The 26,800-nt window shown below is 44.4% G+C and overlaps 1 protein-coding gene across 4 annotated transcripts in view; it reads left to right on the top strand.

The window, feature by feature from the left end:
- Positions 1 to 26,800, top strand: part of SH3TC2 (SH3 domain and tetratricopeptide repeats 2) — a 68,162-nt gene that overhangs the window by 25,674 nt on the left and 15,688 nt on the right. For 3 of the 4 annotated variants that reach the window (XM_045284797.1, XM_045284798.1, XM_045284799.1), the window contains exons 9-12: positions 7,890 to 8,023; positions 9,419 to 9,460; positions 9,575 to 11,284; positions 11,394 to 11,574. In XM_045284797.1, the coding sequence (XP_045140732.1) occupies positions 7,890 to 8,023; positions 9,419 to 9,460; positions 9,575 to 11,284; positions 11,394 to 11,574 (2,067 nt within the window). The remainder of the gene's footprint in view (positions 1 to 7,889; positions 8,024 to 9,418; positions 9,461 to 9,574; positions 11,285 to 11,393; positions 11,575 to 26,800) is intronic. The other variant, XM_045284800.1, reaches the window with a different exon arrangement.

The following is a 26,800-nucleotide window of genomic DNA, read 5'->3' on the forward strand; positions in this document are numbered from 1 at the left end:
AACCTTGCTATGGATGGGTCCTGGAAGCATAAGAGGACACACGGCGCTGTTCTTGCCTTTGATGCACCACTGTCCCCACATGAGCGTCTTAGTCATCTGGTGCTGTCCTAACAGGAGCACCACAGGTGGGTGGCTTGAAGAACAGCCATTGGTGTTCTCAGTCTGGGATGCTGTGAGCACGAATTCAGGGAGATGGCTTTGGGAAGGTGTTCTCTCTCTCTGTTGGTTCTGGGGAAGGCCTGGCCTTCCTCGCTTCTGCTCCTGCGTGATCTTCATGTTGCTTGACAGCTCCGCAGTCTCTGCTTCCTCGCTTGCTTGTTTAACCTCTTTTAAATCTCAAAAGAGATGGACATAGATACAGCCTCTACTAAGCCTGCCTTATCAACATAATAAAGAAGCCCGCTCCCCAAATGGGGTTATAATCATAAGCATGGAGAGTAACACATACTTTTGGGTAGGGAAAGAGTGAGGGGGAGGACGCAATTCCATAATAACACCATAATAGCAGCGAGAAAACGCAAACCAATGCCCGTCTCCGGCTCTGACAGTCAGGTGGGATTTCCTTTTCTCCAGCTCTGTCACATGTTTACCACATGTAAAATATCTCAGCAGATATACACAGGAATGAAGTGCAGGTAGAAAACCAGGCAGGGTGGAGCACTCCAGGAACAAGTCCTATTCTATCAACTCATGGAGATCCCGTGTGATAGAAGAGGACTGCTCTACGGAGTTTTTCAGCAGAACAGTGGCATAGTGGGTTATGTGTTGGGCTGCTAACCACAAGATCAGCAGTTCAGATCTACCCAGCTGCTCTTTGAGAGAAAGATGTGGCTTTCTACTCCGGTAAACGATAGTCTTGGAAACCCACAGGGGCAGTTCTATCCTGTCCCATAGGGTCACTCTGAGCCCGAATCCACTCAATGGCAGTGAGTTTGGTTTGGGTTTATAGAGCTTTCTATAAACCCTGGCAGTGTGCTGAGGGAAGTGATGGGCTGCTAACTACAAGGTCAGTTGTTTGAATGCCCAGCTGCGCCATGGGAGAGAGATGAGGCATTCTGTCCCCATCAAGATGCCTCGGAAATCACAGGGCACAGTTCTACTTTGCCCCATAGAGTTACTGTAAGTCAGAATCCGCTCCGTGGCAGTGGGTTTGGTTGTTGACTTTTCTGTTGTAATCTTTACAGGAATGGACCCCCATGTGTTTCTCCTGAAGGGTTGCTAGGTGGATTCGAACCACCAACCTTTCAGTTCACAGCCAAGCACCTAGCCATTATGCCACCAAGGTTCCTTGTGGATGGGTGATTCACATTAGTGGTTCTCACTTTGCCATCCCCACTAACTTCACCTAAGGAGCTTCTACAAATATCTCTGCCTAGGCACCACCCAAGGAACCCTGATGGTGTCATGGTTTTCGAGTTAGGCTGTTAACCAGCAGGTGAGTGGTTCAAAACCACCACCCTCTCCAAGGCAGAATGGTGAGGCGTTCTACTCCTGTAATGACTTAGTCTCAGAAACCCACAGGGGCAGTTGTACCCTGCCCTACAGGGTGGCCATGGGTTGGGGTTTGGGCTCCACCCACGTCAACCCTTGATAGAGCACATGGAGAAAGCTCGCTGCAAAGACGCCTGGGAAGGAGCTAGCGGAGAGGAAAGGACAAGCCATGGAGAGGGAGGTGGGTAGCACTGTGGAAGGCCTCAAGCAGGAGAGCAGGGCAGACTGGCCAATGCAAGGCATTGTAGCTCAGTGGTTTGGACTCAGAGCACCTGGAAGGCATTCTAGGGCCTCTTCAGCATGTGCTACTTACCAACTCTGTGGTTTTGAGCAACTTGATTTAGGTGTCAATCTCTCATCTGTACGATATGGATAGTATTAGTACTTGAACAATAGAATTGTTATCCATTTAAATGAGCTAATCTAGTGAAGCACTTAGAATGGTGCCTGGCATAGTGCGGGTGTATGTATATATGATCAACATCCATGAGCTATCATCATTGCTATTGTTCTGGATGGTGATGGGGATCTTTGAAAGGCAGTTTGAAGTGGGTATTGGGGGCCGGTACCAGATTTCATAAATGGCATTTGAGCTTCTGTACATCGTCTTGCCCCAAATAACAACTCTGCACCATTAAGTGTAATGTGATGATTCCATCTTAGCTGGCTTCTTTGTAGGCATGCCCGCCCATGCTGCAGCACATCATGCCCTGAGATGCAGAGGGTGACCCGTTATTCGATACTTGGTCACCCGTGGGACCTACTGTACCAGCGATGGGACATTTGGTAGAGAAGGGGGAAGTCAATCTAGGAAACAGGAAGGTGCGGAAGGAGAGGTGACAGGAACTGGCTCTGTGTCTGCTCCCCAAGCACTCTCTAGATTAAAGGCATCCCCGAACCAGAGATGCTGGGGGATGGACTTGAGGTCAGAGGAAGGACAGCCAGTCAAACCGGGCACAAGCCACAGTCGGGTCTGTCTGAGCACTCTGCCAGTGGTCTGGCTCCTGGGTGTCCCTCTTAGCCTGTGCTGGTTTGGAATCAGCTTTGGGAGAAGTCTCCATCCTCCTGCAGAGACTCCCGCCCTGTGTGGCATTTCACCCCTAGAAGATGTAAGGACTGAGTTGGCAGTCTACTGAGAGTGAAATTTCTCAGCAGCCATCTTCCAAGTGGGACTTAGAGGCTGACACCCGGACAGGGACTCTGCTGCTATGGGCTTCTTGGTACAGCGCAGATCTCAACCGGCTCCCGACTAGACATTGGCATCCGCTGGAAAGCCTGCTGCATCCGGCCAGAGAGAGCTAGTGTTTACACACACAAAGGGAGACTTTGGGAGTCTCAGAACTTTCAAGGGTGGTGACAGAACGATGCCACATGTGTCTTGTTTTTATGTATTGAAATTTTAAACATTCGATGTGTGTGTGTTTGCACCTAGAAGGGAGCTTCAAAAATGTTTGTGGAAAAATTCCATTCTTTATTAGTTCCATGTTTACATGAATTTTATTTTTGCAGCCCCATCCATGTATGTGTTGTGTTTTCAGGGGAAATGTGGTTTTAGGTAAAATTGAAGTTCCTTTTTGGCTCTTTCCAGCTTCTACCTTTGCTTCTGATTCTAACTCAGATGCAAAGTTGCTTCTGCAGCTGACGTGTCACCTTCCAGCCCTGATTCTGAACTGTTTTCAGATTATGGAGATGCTGATTAAAAGGATGATTCTGCATACTTAAAACCATACACAGCTGTTTCTTACCCGACTGACTCTTCACTGGCATTGTGAATTTAGACTACTCGTGTTGTGCTATCGCCCGTTGTAATAAAGTGCTATTTAAAGATAACGGATATACTTCAAGGCATACATTAAAAAATAAAACAGGCTAAAATGTGAACGCATTTAAAACCAAAGAAAAAGCACAAGAGAAGCTCCACTATTTCATAACCACATTAAATGAAACATTTTTCTCTTTGATGCATATTCTCTTCTGTTCTTCACATTGTCGATCCATGCTTTCTTTATAATTCCATTTCTTTTGGCATCTATTCGGGTTCATGACCATTTTATTCTCAATCCCACAGCCATCTCTATTTGAGTAGTCAGCTTTTTTATTGCAGATTTTAATTTTTAAAAAGTTTCCTTTGTCATTGATGTCCGTACTATAATAGGTCTCAATGTGCTAAATGTATATATATATATATATACATTTATAGCGAATTGTCACATCAAGTCTATCTTTTAGTAGTTCTTTCTGTGGAGCACTGAGTTATAAACACTCTCAGTTTTAGTCCTTATTTGTCGTGAATATATTTAAGATATACTCTTGAATGATAATTTAGCTACATGTAGACAGCTGACCATCTTCAAATTGCTGCAGGAAAATATTTACATTAAATTTCAAGCCAGTTTGCCAAGGGTTTGTTTGTTTTATTAACCTTTTCAGATAATTGATTTTTGCTTTGCTTGCACATCTATATAGCTTTTGTGTTTCTAACTTGCTAATAACAGTATTTATCTTTATTACTTTGTTTTACATCCTTAATTAATGTTCTTGCCCTTTATATTTAATTCCTTCCTCTCATGACATTGAACAACTAATTAAAATAGATAACTGATCCCAGGAAGAAGGAGAAATAGAAAACTTGGGCAGGTCTATGCCCTATAAAAATGACAGCCATGTTTAAAATTGCATGGATTCGCATCATTTGCTGTAAAGTAAACTGTACCACATTTAATATTTTGCTCAGGCCTTGCTTCTTCAATCAGGAGACATATCGTTCTTGAATTCTGGAAGCTTCTCAGTCTTCTCCTTTTGAGCTTTACCTTTCTGTGACTCTTTTGAGTCTCTGCTGGAGTTCCCTCCAGTTGTGTTGGACTTCCTGTTCTCCCTCCCCCTCACTTAATCATCCTCTTGTCTGTTTGTCACTTCTATGTCACTCAAGCTGGCTGATCTCCTTCGAACCATGTTCAGTTTTACCAGCTCTTTCCTCTGCGAGGACCAAATGTGCTGTTTAATTCATCCACCTACTTCTCAATTTCTATACGTTTAATTTCATTTCTGTAATTTGTATTCTGCCATTTTTGACATCTGCCTGTTTTCACCCACCATATTTCACCCTCTCATTGTAGCTTCTGCTCGTTTTTTAAATCTTTTCATCATTTAAACCTTTCTTATGAGCTCTACTGGAGATCATTGCAAGCTCTAGTTGTCTTAGTGTTGATGGACCGATGTGTCGCTTGGTGGCTCTCTTTCTTGGCAGTCCCTTCACGCGTGTGGTTTGTGCAGTTCATTGTGTGAACTGAAGGCGGTCTTCACACGACTCTTGGGGGGAGAAGACACAGGAGATTTTGCATTTGCTCCAGTGATCCAGGTCCTGTTCCTTAAGGGTAACTTCAGTGTTTGTGTGACTGCCCTGTGTCATGCGGATTCCAGTGCCACACCTTCAAATGAGACAGGCCAGGGTGTTGGATGCTTTCCAGAGATTCAGGTGCACATTTTGTTGTGGATAGGGAGCACGGACTAATTCCTTTTTTTTCTGGAAGTAGTAGGGCTCTTGTACTTCTTGAAGGCATAACATCAGATCCTGTCTCTGGAGGGCATTAGAAGCATCCCACCTCGGTGGACTAGGTAGAGCTGAGGACTCCCCGGGATCTCTGGGACATCTGTTCCCACTTATCTAGTGGGATTTGGATTTTGCTTCTGCATCTTGTTCCCAAAGACTTCCTTTTCTTGCTTTAAAACAAGAGCATGTATTAAAATGTCTATCTTTACGACCCTTTATCCAGAATTTGTTGGTGTCTGGTGGAACCGGCCTTGCAAGCAGCACGTCAGCCTGCTGTGACTGCCAGTAACCTGGCCATGTTCCCTCCAGCCTCACTTCCACACGGAGACAGCCCTAATGTAGCTTCCCAAAGCATTTGTCCTAATGGACCATAGGACGTTAGGAGTTCAACAGAGAAGCTGTGGATGCCAAGGTAGAAGACCTCAGATTTGGCTTCAGCTTGACTTCTCCCTAGTTGCGCAATCCTAGACACGCCCTGGAACTTTTCTGAGCCTGTCTCTTTATCTGGAAACCTGGGTACATACCTGTATCATGAGACTGTGGGAAAAGGCAAATCAAATAGTAAATTCAGGAGTGTTCTGCCAAATTAAAAAATCTTGGGATTCTAAAAATAAGCAAATATAAAATTAAATAAAAATGGAAGATGATCTGTTCTTTCTGATCTCAACTAGAGTCGATGGTCAGTCCATCGACTAAATGTCCAGGGCATTTAGTGGACAGCAGCCTTTGTGACGAGAGCAGGGGGAAACCCAGGGACCAGGCTGACGAGAAGAGAGGGGCCTCAGCGTAGACTGGTGGAAAGAGCCCTGGGCCCGATGTGAGAACATTTGGCTTCAGTTCCGGTGCTACCCCTAATTTGTGGTGTCACCTGAAGTCGGCCATTTTTGCTGCCTTTGAAACTGCGTCTATCTGTGCTATGGGGAGCAGAGACGTGTATCAGGATTACAGACCCCCACCCCCCATCTTTCCCACAACCTTGCTTTAACTAGAGAGCTCTCCTCCCCCTGCCCTACCACCTCCTAACATAGTGCGTTTTCTGTGTCTCAGTCCCTCACCTGCAGAGAGCTCCCAGGAGTCCTGCCTCAGAGGGGACGTGTTGGGTTAAATGAGAGAACAGTGTCTGCTTCGTCTGACCCCTCAAGAGCTATGGACTCTTTTTTTTTTCTGTTGGCTTAGGAGTGTTTGAAAGAGTTTATTTATTTATTTATTTTGATTTTAAGCGTTTTACTAGGGCCCCACACAACTCCCATCACAATCCACACACACACCAACTGTGCAAAGCACACCCGCACATCCATCGCCCCTGTTACCCCCAAAACACCCGCTCTCCACTCAAGTCCCCGGCACCAGGCCCCCACCTTTTCTCCCCTCCCTCCCCGCTCCCCGCCCCCATGAGCCCCCGACAATCCATAGACCATTGTTGACAGATTTCAGGACAAATACTTCTCACACGCGACATTTCAATGGCTTAAACGTATTAGAGCTATGCAGCCATCCCCACAATCCCTTTCTTCATTCTCGCGCTCATTGTTATTAGCTCCCCACTTCCCAAAGCCTCCCTCGCTGTAGCCCTCAGAAACTGTTACTCCAGTGACTGTCTCTATAGCCCGGATTTCATATCCAGAAAGGTGGACAACTCCCTGCTTCCCCCGCAACAATCACAGAATAAAACACAGAAAGACCCTACTCTGAAAGAAAGCAGAAAGTAATAAAAACGACAAGAACCTTTAAAATGGATCCAAAGGGAAAACTAGTAATAACGTGTTAAATTTGAACCTAACTCCATCGGCCTTAATCCACTAACTCTTGAGCTTCCACGTTGGTTTCTCTTTTAGGAAAGTGTTCTGACCTTGACAAACCAGGTTCTCTTTAGAATGGAAAATGAAACAAAAAATTATTCAGCTAGATCTAATGTTTTCTAAGGCAATTCTGGCTTCAAATCTTGTTAATTCTCTCACACATACCTCGTAGGCAAATTAGTTTAAACAAGTAATTTAGACAGCAGAGTAAGTATAAAGATCTCTATTGTTTATAGTAATTTTCTTCCAGCCCCCTGACCTCTCCACCCACCTTCTATCGCTTAACAATTTTATTTCTTGCTGAAAATGCAGAATACAGTTGTTCTGTGTCATTGCATCAGATCGCAACAATGGTGAAAGCTTCCTCTGGGCCCAGACTCAAACTTTCTTCATTATTCATTTAGCTTTTGTTACTTGTCCCTTGCTCTTTTTGGAAATCCACTAGGGGCAAGGACATTTTGTTTGAAGGGCGTGTTTTCAACTCTTACAGAGCCTTAGTGGCACAGTATGTTAAGCATTAGGCTTCTAACCACAAGGTCGGCAGTTCAAACCCACCAGCTGCTCCTCAGGTAAACGAGGAGGTTGTCTGCTGCTGTTAGGATTTGCAGTCTCCAGTTTTTCTTTGTCCTAGAGGGTGGCAACGAGTCCCAATCGACCGGATGGTAGTGGGTTTGGTTTCGTTTGGGCTTCCAGCGCTCACACTCCGGCAACTCATTCCTACTCCTCTCCTTACAAAAGGACACCGTGTGGTGTCAAAGAGAGCGAAGGAGTTGAGAAAAGGGCCGATGGGTTTGAATGGGAGTGGTGTTTCATCTCTGCTTACAGCTGTCCAGCCACCACACAGCTCTCCTCTCCGAGGACGTGATGGTAACAGGCCTTCTCCTTGGCAACACAGCTACTTCAGGCAACAGCAAGATGAGAAACCAGGTTTCATCTGTGAGCGAAGTGGGCTGAGAGCTGGAGGCCCTTCACTACATTCTCTTGTGGAGGCAGATGGGTCATGTCTGGAGCCTTGCACGGATCTGTCTTTGTCTTTTGCCTCAATGCAGGAGCAAGAACTGTGCCTTTTACAGCGACGAGGAAAGGTGCTCTCTGTGGGTGCTGGGCAGTGACAAGGAAGCCGAGTGCTCCAGCTTCCTCCACACGCTGGCTCGCACCGATATCGCTTCCGTCTACCGCCTTAGTAAGTGCTTGGAAGCCTAGGCTCCTCAAGATTAAGGGAGGGGTCCCCGAGGAGGAACAGAGTCCCTCTAACTTTTAATCCCATGCATAGATTTGGGGCTCTGACCATTACTCAGTTTATCACCGTTCCTGTGTTTGACTGGTGGGCTTCTCACTCCTGGGTTCAAATAATTCCTGGGTCGGGCAGGACATTTTGTTTAGAAACTGAGCTATGATGATGCCCACTCCGCCGTGCCATGGATGGTCAGCTGTATGGGGCCTCTCTTCTTATCACAGAGCAGAAGAACTTCCTGAGTCAGGGCTGAGCTCTCTTCCCCCATGGCTAGTGGCTAATGTAGGTCTAGCTCCCCACCGACCAAGGGAGGGACATCTAAATGACCTCAAGGTACGCTTTCTCCTCTCCCTGTACACACTGGGAGATGGAGGGCCAAGTGATGGAGTGCCCGAGCCAGGCTGAGAATGGCACCCTGCTAACTGCTGTCCAGAAGAGTTGGCATGGCACCATGGTGGGCCCCAAACAAGACGTCCCTGGACAATCCTGTGCCTTAGTCTTGGCTCCTTCCTGTCTACCAGTAGGTACTGATGTTCTCCAGACTTATTTCACGCCATCTGGAAGCCCCCTTCTCCTCTCAGCATGCTTGACTCTTTCTTGCAAATGCTGTGCAATCTCATGTATCCTAGAAATGTAACCAACTTCTCTGTGCTGTGAGTAACCAGTCTCTATCTGCAAACTCCATCTTTTCTCGTTGGCTACAGACCTATCTCAGGCTCTGCCTAGAGCCTTTGCAAGTACCTCCAACTCAAAAACGTCTAAGAGCATATTGAAGGTTGCCCCTTCCCCTTGTCTCATCCTACCAAGTTCCTTCATAGAACAAAATCAGGCACCTCGAATGCCCTTGTTCCTTCTCTTCTTCTGGTCATTCAGCCTCGTCACTCAGTTTCTCTTGAAACCTGGTGCCTACCACACTGTTCATACCAAGTCACTGTCTGTGGGGGTGTGGACGATGAATGAATGGAGGGAGGAAGGAAGGAAGGAAAGAAGAAGAAAGGCTATGTGATACACCCCAGCCTGGAGGAGAGCTGAGTGAGTCAGCACATCTTTTAGGATGTCAGAAGCCAGCGTCTCCCTTAAAGCCACCCCTATTGACATCATGCTTATGTTGTCAGCTTTTCTTCTTGGCCTCTGGGTTGCATTTCTCACAATCAAATGAGGGGGCTAAGCAAGACATTTAGGCTCTTGTGGTGTTTAAGTAGATGAGGAAGGGGAGATGTCGAGCCAGTTCCTTAGAGAATGAAACTAAACCCAGAATAGACTCAGGAGTCTGGGTTTGGCTGAAGACATAGACTCGGTGACTTGTCTAACCTAACTCCGGCTGTGTTCTTCCTCTCTACCCAGGTGGATTTGAATCCATCCAGAATCTTCCAAAGGATCTGAGTGGTGAGTAGAGACCATGCTGAACCTAACTTCTGCCTCTTCGGGACAGCATTCCTGCCCTCTTGCCCAGGTCGGTACAGGTGCTCAGGGATGTTCAACTCTGCCTGTCCCTTACAGCATCCCCGCCAGAAGAGTTCAAGCAGACCAGGTCTGGTGCAGCCTGGGAGGAGCCCCAGGCCAGGGGCTCCCCACGGTCCAGCAGCTCCGAGGACTCCAGTCCAGAAGAGGAGCTCCTCTCCGCTGCCTCTGACAGCTATCACCTGCCAGAGCCTGATGACCTCGATGACCCGGAATTGTTCATGGACCTCAACGCTGGTCAAGAGGAAGAGGAAGCTGAGGACTTTGCCTCCATATTGGCTTTCTTGGACCAGGAGGGTTATGCCGACCACTTTAAGACCCTCTATGATTTCTCCTTCTCTTTTCTCACAACTTCCTTTTATAGCTTCTCGGAGGAAGATGAGCTTGTGGCTTACCTGGAGGCCTCGAGGAAGTGGGCCAAGCGGAGCCAGATGACCTGGGCCCATGCTCGCCTCTGCTTCCTCCTTGGCCGGCTGAGCGTCAGGAAGGTCAAACTCTCTCAGGCCAGGGTGTACTTTGAGGAGGCCATCCACATTCTCAAAGGCGTGTTCGATGACCTGCCCTTGGTCACGGCTCTGTATGTCAACTTGGCAGCCATCTACCTGAGGCAGAGGTTGAGGCTTAGGGGTTCCTCCACCCTGTTAGAAAAGGCCGGGGCCTTGCTGGCCTGCCTGCCTGACCGTGAGTTTACTACCAAGAACGAGTTTGACGTGGTGGTCTACGTATTGCGCCAGGGGATTGTGGCAGGCAGCAACCCCTTGGAGGCCCGGGCCTGCTTTCTGGCCATCCGATTGCTCCTCAGCCTAGGCCGTCACGAGGAGGTCCTGCCCTTCGCCGAGCGTCTGAAGCTCCTTTCCGGACACTCTTCTGCCTCAGATGTTGTGAGCAACATCTTGAGTTTCCTGTATGACAAGAAATATCTTCCGCACCTTGCAGTAGCCTCTGTTCGACAACGTGGTGCCCAGAGTGCCCAAGGGATGTCCGTCTCTCTTTGGCAGGTCCACCTGGTCCTCCATAATGTCACCAGGCTCCTTGGTGTTCCTTTCCAAAGCTGGGATGAAGTTTCGACCCTGGTCTGCCCGACACTTAGGCATGCACTGTCTGCCTGTGGGGAGGAGACCAGAGAAGACCAGAGCACCCAGAGGGCCCTATGTCTCGTCCTGTCCAAAATGCATCTCCAACACAGGTCTCCCGAGGGTGCCATCTACTACCTGAGCCAAGCCTTGGCATTAGGACAGCTGCTCGGTGAGCTGGAAGCCTTTGAGTCTTCCCTGTGCCTGGCGTGGGCCTACCTCTTAGCCAGCCAGTCGAAGAAGGCTCTGGACATCCTTGAGCCTCTCGTAGGCTCCCTGAAGGACTCAGACAGTGTTACGATGGAGAAAGGAGTGGTCCATAACCTCCTGGGACTGGCCCTTCAGGGGGAAGGCCGAGGGAAAAGGGCGGCTAAGAGCTACCTCCGGGCCTTGAGCAGAGCTCAGGAGAGGGGGGACCTGCGTAACCAGGCGGTGACTTTGGCCAACCTCGGCCACCTGACCCTGGGGTCACGGGCACAACAGCCGGCTAGGAAGTATCTCCTGCAGGCGGTCCGGCTCTACTTTGAACTCGAGGCTAGCAAGGAGACGGACTTGGAATTGGTGCAAGTGCTCCTCTGGTTGGCCCAAGCCCTGGTGTACAGGCGCCAGCTGGCCAGTAGCCGCCTTTGTTATGAGATGGCATTGCTGTTTGGCTTAAGGCACCTACACCTCAAGAGTGAGTATGGCCTAGGCTCTGGGCGGTGTCCCCGGAAGCGCGCATTCGAGCACCTTTTCCCCAGGGCCGCTCTCAGGTCTTCTCATTCGTCTTCCCGCTTTATGTTCAGGCCAGCTTCAGGTCACCAAATCCCTCTGCCATTTCTACAGCTCTGTGTCCCCAAACCCTGAGGCATGCATCACCTACCACGAACACTGGCTGGCCCTTGCTCAGCAGCTCAGGGACCGGGAAACGGAGGGGAAACTGCTGGAGTCCCTTGGGCAGCTCTACCGGAACCTCAACACAAGCAGGTGAGCTGGGACTCAGGGGTAGTCGTAGCAGCTTGGCTCCTTTCTCACCGCGTAACACGTTCCCTCCCTTAGGGAGCTGCGTCCAAGTGCGTGTGCATGGTGCAGAGCATTGGGGTAAAGCGTTCAGGAGCCCCCCACTAGGGTCACGTTCAGTGCCACCGTTCACTAGCTGGGTGGCCATGGATGAGTTGCTTACTGTCTCAGGCCTCAGCTTTCTCACCAGTCAAAGGAGGGTGCGCTGTTACCTCTCGCTGCTATGGAGTCCATGCTGGCTCATAGTGATGCCCTGTGGCTTTCCGAGGCTGTAACTGTTTATGGGAGTAGCAAGCCCCATCCTTTTCCCTTGGAGCTGCTGGTGGTTTTGAACTGCTGGCCATGCAGATTGAAGCCCAACTTGTAAACTCTATACCCTAGGGTTCCCTATCAGTGACCCAGTGCTGCTGTAACCCAAATACTGTATGTGGATATGTATTTTAAACAGTTTACTGGCACTTCAGCCACATATCATACAATTCAGTAGTTCAGTCATATCAAGAAGAGTTGTACAATCATTACCAAAATTAATTTTGGAACATTTTATTCTTCCTTGTGCTCAATGTTTGTGTAATTTTTTAAAATTGTGGCAAAAATATACACAACAAACATTCTCCAATTCAACAATTTCTACATGCATAATTCAGTGCCTTTCATTCTGTGCTTCATGTTGTACAGCCATTATTGATACCCCTTTCCAATTATTCCCCACAATGAACATGAACTCAATGCCCCTCAGCAAAAACCCTTCCGCCTTCACCTGTGGAGTCATTGGTCAAGTTTGGTTTCTTTAATAGTCAAATATCATACACTTCCGTAGTTAAATCACTTTTAAAAAGAGTTGTCTATATCATCACCATCCATTCTAAGCTTCCTCCCCACTCCTGAATCCTCCATTTGCTCCCTGATTCCCTTCACAGACCACCTCCCCGAAGACCATTGCATCAGTTACTGTCTCTACACATCCGTTCTTCCCGTGCTTCATAAACTGGGACATCTAACGGAAACAACAAAACACAAAACTAAAACTTAACAGGAAGAAGGAAATAATAATTATGTAAAGATAAAAATAAAATTAAAGAGTAAGAAAGAAAACCACTAACAATATCTAAAAAGCCAGAGAAGAATTTCTCTGGTGGAACAAATGAGACATGTCTTAGCCTCGAGCAAATTCAGGTTGGATCAAGAGGGGGGTCAACTGGCCAAGTATCCTATTATACACTGGTCTGATCCACCATAATCAAGTTTACAATAATCTCTGTTTGATAGCACAGTTCTTTAAATCCCCTGCCTGTGGCTAGAGGGGATCTGCCAGGGGCTTAATCTGACTAGGTGCTCTCCACTGTCCTCCATAGCCTCCTACAAATTGGTTGATCACAATTTAAGCTCAGATGTGGTTAACTTTAAAGAACAGCAATTTATGTTTTCATTGTTCTGGACACTGAAAGTCCCCACCAGGCTCTTGGCCATGTGGATTCCTTGTTGGTAGCCTCAGGTTTTCCTGGTTTCTTGGTGACGCTTGGCTTGTAGATGGCCCTTACATGGCTTCTGTCTTCCCTGCGTCTCTCTCTTGTGTTTATAACTCAGAAGTGATGAGGTTTCGGATCCACCTTATACTAGTGTGACCTCATTTATACAACAAAAAGAAAAACTCTACTTCCAAATAGATCACATCACAGATCCAGGAGTTCAGCACATTAATCTTGGGGGGGACATAAATCCATCCTTAACAAAAGGCCTCTATTTTATAATGTTATGGTGAGAAATACATGCGTTAACGGCCCATGAGGCACAGAGGACAGTGCCTAGTGCATACATAGAAAAGCCTCAGTCACACCAGCTATGGTACTACTGCTTGTGTGTTTCCATGACGACCCACCATCTGGCCATGCCCAGGGTATATGATTCAGAGAGATGGCCGGTAGAGCCAGGAGGAGGGAACCCTCAGGGTGTCATCAGTATCAGAAAACAACTGGTAATAGCGAACGAACATTAATTTACTGGAAGAATACGTGTACAGTTTGATGGCAAGAAAGTTTCATCAGAACTGAAAACCGTGATACTAAGTTTTCACCTCTCGGTCAGAGCACTTAGGCTGTAATTGCAGTGGCTATGCGTTCTATCTTAACATATACAAAAACCAAAAGAGGTGTGTGTGTTTTTGCACTGAATTATGTCCTCAAAATTGGGTCCCAGCTCACAGGGACATACTTTTCAGGATTATCTGAGATTTTAAAATGGCTTGTTTCGAAAAAATATGGTGGTGCGTGGGTGACCGTGCTGCCCTGCTCACCCAAAGACTGGCGGTTTGACCCCACTGGCAGCCCCGCTGGAGGGAGACCCGACAAGCCCTTCCTTGAGGATGGCAGCCTAGAAAACCCCATGGGATGGTTCGACTTCCTCCTATAGGGTCCATCCGAGGGGAATTACTCAACACTCCCAAAGACCTCTGCAAACTCTTGGACAGTCAAAAGACTCTCCTGCCATCCCCACTGATTTTCTCTTCCTCGTTGACTTTTTGGATGCTCCTTTGTCCACGCTGTCCTGTGGCTGGCAGTTCTGCTCTCTCAAAGCCCCTGCTGGGCAGTCTGGTCTGACGCTTGGTGTCCCGGAGGACGACGGAGGCTTGCCCAGCCTGCAGGCCTCACAGGAGCAGCTTTTCACGTCTTTGTCCTGGCAGGACTTTCATCTTTAGACTGTCTCGTCTTCTTCCAGGGAGTGGCTGGTGGGATCGAACTTCTGACCTTTTGGTTAGCAGCTCAGTGCTTATCCAGTTCTACCCTGTAACAACCCTTTAATTAGAGCTCATTAAATCCTGCCTGGTTCGTGAAGTTTTTAATTGTACCGTGCATGGTAGCACTGTAGTCATAATTATGAATGACTTCTAAAACAGAGCGAGGATAATTGCTGGTGTTACAGCAGAGGGCGAGAGCTCATTCAGGAGATGCTAATTAAATAACAATTTTTGCTTCCCCAGGCAACATGGTTACTTCGGGTGCCTGGATAATCAGATGATGGATAATCAGATAATGCAATCTCTCTTTGGCTCCCTTTAGCTCCCTCTTTCTCTCTTTTTCTCACAAGAATCAAGTGTCCTCCGGACCTCCGATTGTCTTTGCCTTCATCCCCAGGGAGGGAGTTTTGGATCCAGCATGAGATGGGACAGGAGGCTTGGTCTCAAGCTTGCTTCATTCCAGGGCACCTTAGTGGTTTGGAGGGTTTGGATCAGCTCCACAGGGCTGGCTTAAATTAACTTGTGAGTTGAAACAGTCATATGTTCATGGCAAAGTATTCTGGAACTAGCCTTTGAGAAAGTTGGATTTCAAGGACAAAGGGAGCGCTGGTGGCATAGCTGGTGGTATGCACTTGGCTGCTTACTGCAAGGTCGGCAGTTCAAAGTCACCAGCTGGTCCATGGTAGAAAAATGAAGCTTTCTGCTTCCTTAAAAATTTACAGCCTTGGAAACCCACAGGGCATGTCTACTCTTTCCCATTGGGTTGATATTAGTCAAAATTAACTCGATGGTAATGAGAGAGTGTGTCTCTCTGTGTGTGTGTGTTGTTTAGAGCCAGGGTGGCACATATGTGTTGGGCTTATTGACACATCTCTCCCTAATGTGCATGCTAGTTCATCATGGCTCCCAGTCAACACCAGCCCCACGGTCATCCTTTGTTACTCAGTCTTCCTCTGTTTGCTGTCACATGGCAATGAACTACTGAGGCAGAAACTAGACGGAAGGCCCTGGACTCAGCCAACATGGATTGCAGAAGCCTTATTAAAGGCAGTGTCAAGGATCCCTGTGTTTCTTAGGTGAGGAGAATGATAGAAAGGGAGAAGGAGTAGGTCTACAGTTGGTCTCAAAAGTGACAAGTAGAAGTCAATAGCCACAGACCCAGGAGAAATGGATGCCAAATTGGATTGCTGTTGCTAGGTGTTGCTAAGTTGATTTTGACTCCCAGAAACCCCATGTGACACAGTAGAACTGCCCTCTGGAGTTTTCCAGGGTGGCACCTTTCGGGAGCAGATTGTCAGGCCTTTCTCCCACAGAATCTTTGAGTGGGTTCCAAATGCCAACCTTCTGGAAAGCAACTGAGCTCCCAGCTCTTGTGCCATCAGGTAGATTAGCATTCAGGAAAACTTACATTGGGTTAATGGTCAGGAAACTGAGTCATGCCACGAATTGATAATGTGATCTGGTACACATGACTTCTCTTGCTTGTCTCATTTATGAAGTAGACTTGAGTCAGGTGCTTTCCAGTTCTAAACCAGTGTGGGAGCAGTCACCTCTGCTGTTCTGACATTGGCCTTTGTCTTATCAGTACCACAATCTCTGCCATCTTAGTTGCCTTCAAAGACGCTTGAATGTTTAGAAACAGATTCTTAATATTGTGGGTGTTCCAGGAGATTTTGAAGATAAGAAACTTAAGCTTTCAGAGTTTTGAAAGACTCGGAAGTGTATTCGGAAGGTCTTGGCAGAAACCTGATCAGAAACCCCTTGTGGACAGCCATCAAGGCCAGCCAGCACAGAGCTTGGCTGAGAAGAGACACACAGCAATGTACACACGTCTGTGCAGGGATCTAGGCGGTTGGTTGATATGAGTTGGAATCAGCTCAAGGTGAATGGATTTTATTCACATAGAGCATGTATATTTTATTTGCCTAAGTGAAATAATGATGGAAGTTCTTTTATCTAATATACTGTTCTCTTGCTTGTTCTTCTCATAAAAAAATAGCACTATGAAGTGTTGACCCAGCATTTTACTACACTGTGCATCCCTTCCTATCTATGTCAGATGCTATAGTAGGTAGTGGGGAATTCAATGGTTAGAAAAAAATTTCTCCTAAAGATGAGTCGTCTACCCTGTGTGGGAGTGAACATGTTGTCATTTCAAGTATTCAGACAGGCTGGCTCTCCAGAAATCTTGTAGAAGAGTTGGCCTAGCTGAGCTGAGCATGGATCTAAAGTAAGGTGACCAGACGTCCCACTTTTGGTGGGACAGTCCTGATTTTTAACAATTTTTCCTGCATCTCACGTCATTTTTAAAAAGTCCTGATTTTTTGAAAGAATGCACGACAAGCTAGGGCATACGGTTTTTGGCTGCCATGTGGCTATTTAGCCAGGATATGAGTTTTATCAATGGTGTCCCGCTTTACCAATGTTAAAATCTGGTCACCTTAAAGCCCTCTCCCTACCCAACCCCCACCATAACTGTTTTGTTGAGAAATAATTCACATATATAATCCAACCACATTTTTGTGGTTTAGTGATTAAAGTGTACATGTCAGTTCATGAAAGTGTATTCTTACAGAGTTGTGCAAACACCAGCATATCTTATTTCGGAACATTTGCATCACCACTAAAAGAAACCTTGTGCCTATTCCCTCTCCTCCCTCCTCCCTCCCTGTCCTGGCAAGCACTAATGTACACTCTGACACTTTGGATTTGCCTATACGGGAAAAGTTAAATACACAGAATCATTCAATGTCAAGAAGTTTATGACAACCTACTTTTGCTTAGTTTAACCCTTTCAAGGTTTAGCAATTTCAGTAATCCGAGTCTTCTCTATTGTTTTTTTCCTTTAGAACAGTCTAGCGAAAACTTGCCTTTAAAAAACTCTTTTCCAAGAACCAGTTTTTGGTTTTAATGGGTTTTCTTCTTTAGCTTATTTATTTCTGCTCTATTCATTATTATTTCCTTTCTTTTTGTTCTTCTTTGTCTAGTGTCTTGAGGTAGAATGTTAGGTTATTGATTTTGATCTTTATTGTTCTTAAAAATAAGCATTTACAACTGTGAATTTCCCTCTGACTCCTACTTTTACTGCATCGTCTAAGTTTAGTGTGTGGGTATATTTTTGGTTTTCATTCATTTCAAAGTATTTCTAAATTCTCTTTGTAAAAGGCGATCTGAAGAGAAAACAGAGTCTTGTAAGTTAGCTTTGTGACTTCTTCTTTGACCAGTTGGTTATCTAAAGAGTGTGTTGTTTAATTTTAATGTATTTGTGAATTCCCCAAATGTCTTTATGTTAGAAGATTATAATTTCAAACCACCGTGGTGGGATAACATATGATTTCTTTTTAAAACTTATGGAGACTAGTTTTGAAGATAAATATACTAGGGTAAGTAAAAAAGTATTGCTTCAAAATTATAGAAACTCTCATTAAAAAACAAACAAACACCTATTCAAACCATGGAGCTATTGTTTCTTGATGTATCTCCCACCTGGGTCTATACACTTGGGAAAACAGTGTTTCCATCTCTCTAACCCTTCCCCAAAGAATTGTGCACTCAATGATTGATGCTATGTCAAAGTGACAGTTTGGGCATCATCAAGGAATTCAAACTATGTTCCCTTTAAATGCTCTTTGAGATTTGGGGAACAAAAAGAAGTGTGAAAGGGCAGGCTCAGGGCTGCAGGGTAGATGGAGTAAAGTTTCCCAATGAAAGTTTCATAGGACAATCTTATCTTTGAAGAATGAGCAGTTGCATTATCTTGATGGAAAATATCCCTTGGTATAGCTATACTCACCAATTTTCTTCCAACTTCATACTAATAAGCCCTTGTGGTTGTCCTGTGCCCTTTAGGAAAATCTGTCAAGATTATCCCTTGGGAATTCCCCAAAATATTCATCATAACCTTCTGACCAGACCTCTGTGCCTTGGATTTAAGTAGACCAGCCAGCCAGTCCCTGTGGAAGTCACCGATTGGATGGGACCCTTTTTTTGAAGGCACTTTAGTTATGATCTAGTGCAGTTAAAACAGAACTACCATAAATAGATTGCTTTAAAAAAATTGATTCTTTCACAGCGTAGGAGCCTAGATGTACAAATTCGAGAGTGCCTGCTCTCGGGGAAAGCTTTCTCATCCCGAGCGCTCTGGGGAAAGGTCCTTTGCTCCTTTGGGCATTTGTGATCCCAGCATCCCTTGGAGCTCCCCACTTGTCTTGGCATCAGTTGTCCCCTGGATTTAGAAGTTCACAGTGGAGGGGCCTCCATCCAAAGGAAGCACTCCACTCACGACTCTTCTTTTTTTGGTCTTTGTAAGTCATTCTGATATTTGCTCAGTTCTCTCTCCTTTTATCTCTTTTCAGATAAAAATTGTTGTACGCCTCTCTCCAGGCAGACTCTCTTTACATCAGATCAGGGCTGAAGCAGGGTTAAGAGTGTTGCATCCCAACTTTAATCTTTCTATTGCATTATCACATCAGACTACATCATGGAGGATCATTATATGACTGACCCATTACCTCGTTGTATAACTGCCAAGGCAGAGAACTGTGATCTAGCCAAGTTGACACATAATTTTGGGGAGATGTAATTCACGCCATGGCAGTACCATAAGGAAGCAAGTGCATTTTATTATATTACTAAGAAAACTTGTCTGCAGCAATCTGTTGATTGTAGAGACATGCTTTGTTTGGAATGCAAAGGTAAGTGAAAGAAAGCCTATATGCATTATATATATATAATTTCATATGTAGTTACTCATATGTATATGTAACTATATAAATATGTGTGCGTGTGTGTTTATAAACAGCACATTTTTAAGAAGTGTATTGTTAGATCTTTCTATTGAGATGCCTATGGGAGGACATGAACCTCCAATCTCTTTGTTATCAGCCAAGTGCCTTAATTGTTTGTGAAACTTTGCTCCTGTATAGTTCCATTCTCTCTCATACCTCTTTCTGCTGTTGTTGTCAAACATAACATTGTTATACCTCATCAACCCACTAGCAAAGTTTTTCTTTTAACCTTTGCTTTATTCAGCTGTTTTTAAATCAGAGGGTTATAAACCAAAAAGTATCTACATTTATACTATATTTTTATATTACTTACATAGCTATATCTTTATATTACTTACATAGCTATATTTTTATATTACTTACATAGCTACCTTTATTGAGACTTTTAATTTTTGTATGAATTGTTGTTACCATATAATTTCATTTAATTTGAACCTGGAGAAATCCCCTTTGTATTTCTTGTAGAGCACCCATGCTATTGACCAAGTCTCTCAGTTTTTGTTTATTTGGAAACATCTTATTTTTTCCTTCTTCCTCTTAAACAACCACAAGAAAACCCTTCTCTTTTTAAAGGACAGTTTTGCTGGGTATAAAAGTCTTTCTTGAAAATCTTTTCATCGAGTGCCTTGAATATGTCAGTCTACTGCCTTTTGGAATCTTTCATTTCTATCGAGAAATGAGCTGTTGCTATTAGTAAGAAAAACTTAAATATGATGAACTACTTCTCTCTTGCTGCCTCCGATTCCCTCTCTGTCTTTACCAGTTTGATTATGATTCCTCTAGGTGTCAATCTCTTTGTGTTTATCCTACATAGATAAACTTCGATGTTTAGAGTAATGCGTATTGAATATTTAGATTACTGTTTTTAAATTTTTTATTTAGGAAGTTTTTAGCTTTAATTTGTCAAATATTCTTTCTTTACCTAGCGCTTTCCCCTCACCTTCTAGAGCCTTTATTATGCAGATGGTGGTATTCTTCATGGTGCACCAGAGGTTTCTGAAGTGCTATCTGTTTTGCTTCCTTTGTTTTTTCTTTCTATTACTTAGACGTGATGCACCATGGGTTGCTAGCCTTTGGTTAATTTTCAGACTTCTGAAAAAGTTGAATCTGACTTTTTAAAAAAAAGGTGTGTGTTCCAGTTTCCCCCTTGCTTGTGCAGAAGATTGTTGGAGGCCTTTAAGCCATCTTTCAGGGAATCCTACTACTTTTTCATGCTACTTTTAATCCTATTAGTCAGTCATTCGAATCTTTAAGGTGTGGACTTTGACAAATGGAAGGAAATAAACACTGACTCCCTTGCTTTACCACCAATATGCGTGGTTATAAAAAGACCGTTGGGAAATACCTTACGAGTCAGAGGAGGCTCTGGCAACCATGAGCCCATTGTTGTCATGCAGAATGTCTAGACCATCATGCTGCATGCTATATTTATTGAGCATATGTATAAAACAACTACTCCTACAGAACGCTCTGGGAAATAAACAAGGAATAGACACAAAGAAGTGTTTCTATGCACCTTGAGGCGGCTACTAGAATTTAATTCTCAGCTTCCCGGTAGCTGAGGCAGAAGGGGAATCCATAGGAGGTACCCAGTGCCTCATAAAAAAACATAAACAAATTATTGAATGGAATAAATTTTTTTCCCCTGGCACTGGTTTCTAGGATGAATTTATGAAGTGGGAAGTCCCTAATGTAATGGACTGATTTCTATAGCTAAGTTCTTCCCACGGGATTTCTATTCTCACAAAATCCAAACTTGTAACAAGCAAAAACAAGGCAGGAAACTTCCATGGAAGAAATTGGCGGCACCTGCAGGGACATATCTGGAGGAAATGAGAGAACCTTTCTAACTAAAGATGAGGCAGATCTTTCCAAGAAGGCTTTATGAAGATGGCAGCATTTAAGGAAGGCTTCCAGGGGAAAGTAAGAATTTGCAAAGTAGAGAAGGGAAGGATACGAAAAAAGTATCTTGGGCAGCAGAATGAGCAGCAGTGACACAAAGGTAGGGCACATTAAGAGTATCTTTCCCAGATCCAACAGACATAATTTGATGATCAACTGGATATGGGGAAAGTGGGAGAGAAAGGAGAGAGAGCTAACTACCAGGCAATGATGTAGGGTAGGAGTGTGGGGAGGTGGGGAGGCAGTGGGCCTCCAAAGGTATATAATGCATATCCACAGTGAGAATAATGGTCATAGAGTAACAGAAAGCATTTATTGAACATGTGTTGTTTGCCAACAATGTGTACTTTGCACCCATTTGACTCACTTATATCTCAGAATAACCAGAGGAAGAAAGACGAGCTATGGAAATTGATAAATTAGTACCAATTCCTGGGATAGTCATGACAAAACACCACCTATTCAGTGACTAACCAAAGAAGAAATTTATTGACTCACACTTTTGGAGACTAGAAGCCCCAAATCAGTGGTTGGTAGGCCCATGTTGTCTTCTAATGCTCCCGGGGAAGATCTGTCCTCATCTCTCCCAGCTTCTGGTGTCCCAAGGTGATCCTTGTCTGGTAGATGCATCTTTACATGCACTCCTCTGTCTGTATCTCTGTGTCTGTCTCTTTTCCTCTTTTATAAGGGCAGCATTCATATGCGATTCGGATCCACGCTACTCGTGTATGATTTCATGTTAACTGATAACATCAGCAAAGATCCGATTTCCACACAAAATCACACTCACAGATGCTAGGGGTTAGGATGTCAGCATATCTTTCTTTGTAGGAATGGATTCAGTCCATAGTACCAAGTGACTCAAGGGAGGCCACGTGGCAGAGATTGATATCCACGCAGTCTGAGACTAGAGCAGGGATCAAAAATGATTTTCTGTAAAGAACCATATGGTCTTTGTCATAACTACTCTGCAGTCAGAGTTCAAAAACATGTGTATGATCACATAAACGAACGAGGGTGATATTATTCATATCACACTTTATTAACAAAAGCAGGTGGCAGGTTGGTTTGGGCCTGTGGGCCGTAGTTCACCAACTCCTGTGGTGGATTGAATATCAATAAATGCTCTATGTATTATCCTTGTTCAAACCCAAGCCCAGTGCCACTGAGTCAGTCTGAACTCACGGTGACCCCAGAGACAAAATTGAACCGCTCCTTTGAGTTTCTGAGACTGTAAATCTTTACAGGAATAGTCAGTCTCATTGGTCTCCCAAGGAGTGGCTAGAAGGTTCACATTGCTGTCTTGTGGTTAGCAGGTCAGCACATAAAACACCACACCTCCAGAGCTCCTTTTTACCCAATATTATTTGCTGTAGGTAGACAATGGTTGTGTCATGGTTACAAGTTGGACTTTAATCCAAAAGACCAGCAGTTAAAAGCCACCAGAAGCTCCTAAGAGATAGACGGGAATTTCTACTCTTGTAAATAGTTACAGTCTCAGAAACACCGGGTTGTGCCCTGTCCTATACGGTCACTGTGTTGGCATTGACTGGGTGGCAGTGAGTTCTGAGTTTTTAGGTAGACAGTAGGTATTGTTGTTAGTGCTGTTGGGTCACTCGACTCACAGTGACAACAGAACGAAACACCATCCTCACCATTGTCATTTTTTTTAAAGCCTATTTTTGCAGCATGGTGCCAATTCATCTCCTTGAGGAACTTCCTCTTTTTTACTTCCCCTCCACTTTACCGAGCATGATGGGTACTGGTCTCTCCTGACGGTATATCTAAAGTAGTGAAACGAAGTCTCACCATCCTTGACATCAACGAGCACGCTGGCCTTACTTCTTGCAATACAGATCAGTTTATCCACTAAGCAGTCCATGGCACTTTGAACATTCTTCTCCAGCACTACAATCCACGTGCATCAGTTCTTCTTCAGTCTTCTTTACTCACAGTCCAACTTCCACGTGCGTATGAGACAATAGAAAATACCATGACTTGGTCAGGTGCACCTTTGTTTTCAAAGTAACAGCTCTCCTCAACACTTTAAAGAGGTCTTGGGCAGTAGATTTACCCAATGCAGTGTGTCATTGGATCTCTGCTGCATCCATGAGCATCGATTGTGGATCTAAGCGAGATGAAATCCTCGACAGCGTCAGGCTTTTCTCCGTTTACCATGAAGTTGCCTGTTGATCCGGTGGTGAGGGTTTTGGTCTCCTTTACAGTTGAGTTGGAATCCATACTGAAGGCTGCAACCCTTGGTTTTCATGAGTAAAATGCTTCAAAGCACCCTCAATTTGAGAAAGCAAAAGTTGTGTCCTCTGCGGTATTGCAGGTTGTTAATAAGCCTTCCTCCAATCCTGGACTTCACTCTTCCCCATGTAAGCCAGCTTCTCTGAGGATCTGCTCAGCACACAGATTGAATACGTTTGGTGGCTTCCTTACCTTTTGGTCAGTGCTTAACTGTGTCTCACCCCTATGGATTTTAATTTTACCTATTTAAATGGTTTTCTCTAGAGTTTAGAGGTAGGAGGTGGTGGATGCAGATGTAAATACTGAAAACTCTTGGCTCCCACCCTCAGGCTTTTGCCCTTGAGATATGTGTCTATTGCTTTATCCAGTACCATCAGGGTTATGCCCTTTGCTTTCAGGTAACTAACTACAGAATTTTTTTTGGATAAAGGTTTAAAAAAATCTCTCAATAGGAAGGGTCCTTGAAGGTCTTGTAATCTATTTCAAGTGACACAACCCAGGTTGGCACTTTGCTGTAGAACGGGCTGTGTGGGGCCTGTGAGAATTTGGTGGTTGCATTGAATCAATTCAACAAATATTTACTGAACATCTACCATTGATCCAGGCCTTGCTGAAGATTGGACAGAAAAGACTTAGTCTCAGAACTCACAGAACATTCAGACTAGTACAGGAAGTAGGCTAACAAAAGACAACACCACTGCCATTTGAGTGGATACGGACTCACAGAGACCCTCTATAGGGCTTCCAAGACTGCAAAGCTTTACAGGAGCAGACAACTTCCTCTTTCTCTCTTGGAGTGGTTGGTAGGTTTGAACTGCCGACCTTTAAGTTAGCAGCACAAAGCCTAATCTACAGTGCCACCTCTTGGGCATCATGTAAAAATCACCACAGGCATCATGAAACTTGTAGTAAGTTCTACAAAGGATGCGCATAGCGTTTTTAATAAGAAGGAATGCCTTGAGTGCAGTAGGTCCTCGCTCAATAATGATTCATTCTTTGCATGTGAATACAACACTCTCAGCTTTTGTTCTTCATTTTTTACTAGTATGTCTGTAGAACGGAAAAGAACGTTGAATGTTTGGTTTTTCCCATAAGTGGTACAACAGATCCCTAGCATTTCGGTGACCCTCACTAAGGAGAAAATTCCTTCGTAGACATTTTGTTAGCTGATTCCAGGGTGATGGTGTTTTGACAGATGAGGAGCTTGTTCGAGTTTTAAAGTAGCTATGTCCTTTTAAAAAATGTTAAGTTTGTTGAAGTTGTAAAGGAAAGCAAACATTTTCAATGTACTGGGTTATGAATCCGAAATGAAAAATTGCTCAAGGGTTGTGGAGTTAGGGATAGAGCCTGTTTTAAGCAGAATTATTATCTTGTCCAAGTAACTTACCTTGCTGAGCCTTGATGTCCTCATTTCTAGAATGGCTGTGATAACAGTACTGATCTCTTAGAATTGCGATGACAATATAGTAAAATAAAATAAACCTGTTGGCATGGTTGTGTAGTGCCTTTTCGGATGGAGTAGAATGATCCTCTGGGGTCTCAAAGGCTGTAATCGTATGGAAGCAGACAGGAACATCTCTCTTCCCTGGGTCAGCCGGTTGGTTTGGATCACCAGCATTTAGACTATCCCCTGAACCTATTGTGTCACCAGGGCTTGAGCCAAGCACCTATCACATCTTGTGCTCAATGAGGTAACAATTGCAACCATTGTTGTTATTAATATAAGACAAAACAGTAAAATGCCCCAAGTGAAAGCTTTAGAGATGAGTAGAGTGAGTTACATTTTAAAACAACATAAAAGAAAAACAAATCAACTTGGATTCTTCATTTGCAAAGCCGAGTAAGAACCCTCACAGCTTAGGGTTTCACATGATAGAATTTGCCAGGGGATTCCCATAAGTTCATAGAAAAATAGGATGAAAAGGTAAAGGAATTTTCCCATGAACTTTCTGAAGCTCCCTCATACTCTGAAAGATTAAGGAATCTTGGTGGCACCCAGCTGCTAACCAAAAGGTTTGAGGTTTGAACCTACTGAGAAACTCATAGGAGAAAGATGTGGTGATCCACTTTTATAAAGATCGGAGCCAAGAAAATTCCATGAAGGTCATTCTACTCGGCACCTGGTGGATGTCCAAGCAAGAAGGAAGAAATAGGGACACGGCTCTAGAGACTCACCATGGGGTCAGGAAAAATGAGACAAAGAGAAGAATCAAGACTGTACCAATAAGAGCCTCAGGTTTTGATGATCCAGGAGTGTACAAGAACTGGGATTTCCCAGGATGAGTAGGTGCTGAGCCTCAGGTCCTGCCCTTTAAATTTTTAGGCTTGGAAAGTAAATCAGTCATTGAGACTGGGGGTGGTAGCGGGAATTACTAGGATCATGAACTGTTGGAGCCTCATTCTACGTATTTGCACAGTATGTAGATTGAATAAGTTTGGTAAAAGGATCAAGCTCTTATGCACTCCTTTCCTGATCCTAAATAATGCAGTGTTCTCTGTTCTGCTCAAAAGAACCTCTTGGTCTAGGTATCATTTCCACATGAGCAGAATGAAGTGTTCTGGAATTCTCATTCCTCTTAGTGTTATCCATAGTTTGTTACGATCCACACAGTTGAAAGTCTTTGCACAGTCAATGAAATACAAGTAAACATCTTTCTGGTATTATCTTTCTATCAAGATCCAGCCGAGGTAACACTGATATCTCTCGTTTTACATCCTCTTCTGAATCCAGTGGGAATTTCTGGCAGCTCCCTGTCAATGTATTGCTGAATTATCTTTAGCAACCATCTTTTTGAATTATCTTCAGCAAAATTATACTTGCAAGTGATACCAATGATATTGTTCAATGATTTTCATACACTTTTGGACCATCTTTCTTTGGAATGGACATAAAAATGGATCTCTTCCAGTTGGTTGGCCAGGTAACATTCTTCCAAATAGACTAGTGAGTGCTTCCAGTGCTGCTTCAGGTTTTTGAAACATTTAAATTGCGATTCCATCAATTCCTAGAGGCTGTGTTTCACTAATGCCTTCAGTCTAACTTGGACTTCTTCCTTCAATATCATTGGTTCTTGATCATATGCTCTTGAAATGACTGAATGTCAACCAATTCTTTTTGGTACAGTGACTTTGTATATTCCTTCCATATTCTTTGGATACCTCCTGCATCTTCCAAAAGGAACCTTACTGGTGGGCTTAGCTAGCTTCAAGGTCCACAGTTCGAAACCACCTGCTGCACCTTGAGAGAAAGATGGGCTCTCTACTCCGGTAAAGAGTTATAGTCTCAGAAACTCAGAGGGGCAGTTCTAATGACAGTGAGTTTGTTTGCTTTCTTGGTTTGCATCATTTCAATATTTTGCCCATGGGATCCTTCAACATTGCAACTCAAGGCTTGAAATACTGCTTCAATTTTTTCAGCTTGATATATGCTAAGAACGTTTTTCCCTTTTGGCTTTCGAACTACAGGTCTTTGCATATTCCATTATAATATTTAACTTGGCTTTTTCCAAATGCCTTG

This window comes from Echinops telfairi, unplaced genomic scaffold (genome assembly GCF_000313985.2).
Source record: "Echinops telfairi isolate 266 unplaced genomic scaffold, ASM31398v2 ScPeMD7_7469;HRSCAF=8507_0, whole genome shotgun sequence".
Taxonomy (NCBI): domain Eukaryota; kingdom Metazoa; phylum Chordata; class Mammalia; order Afrosoricida; family Tenrecidae; genus Echinops; species Echinops telfairi.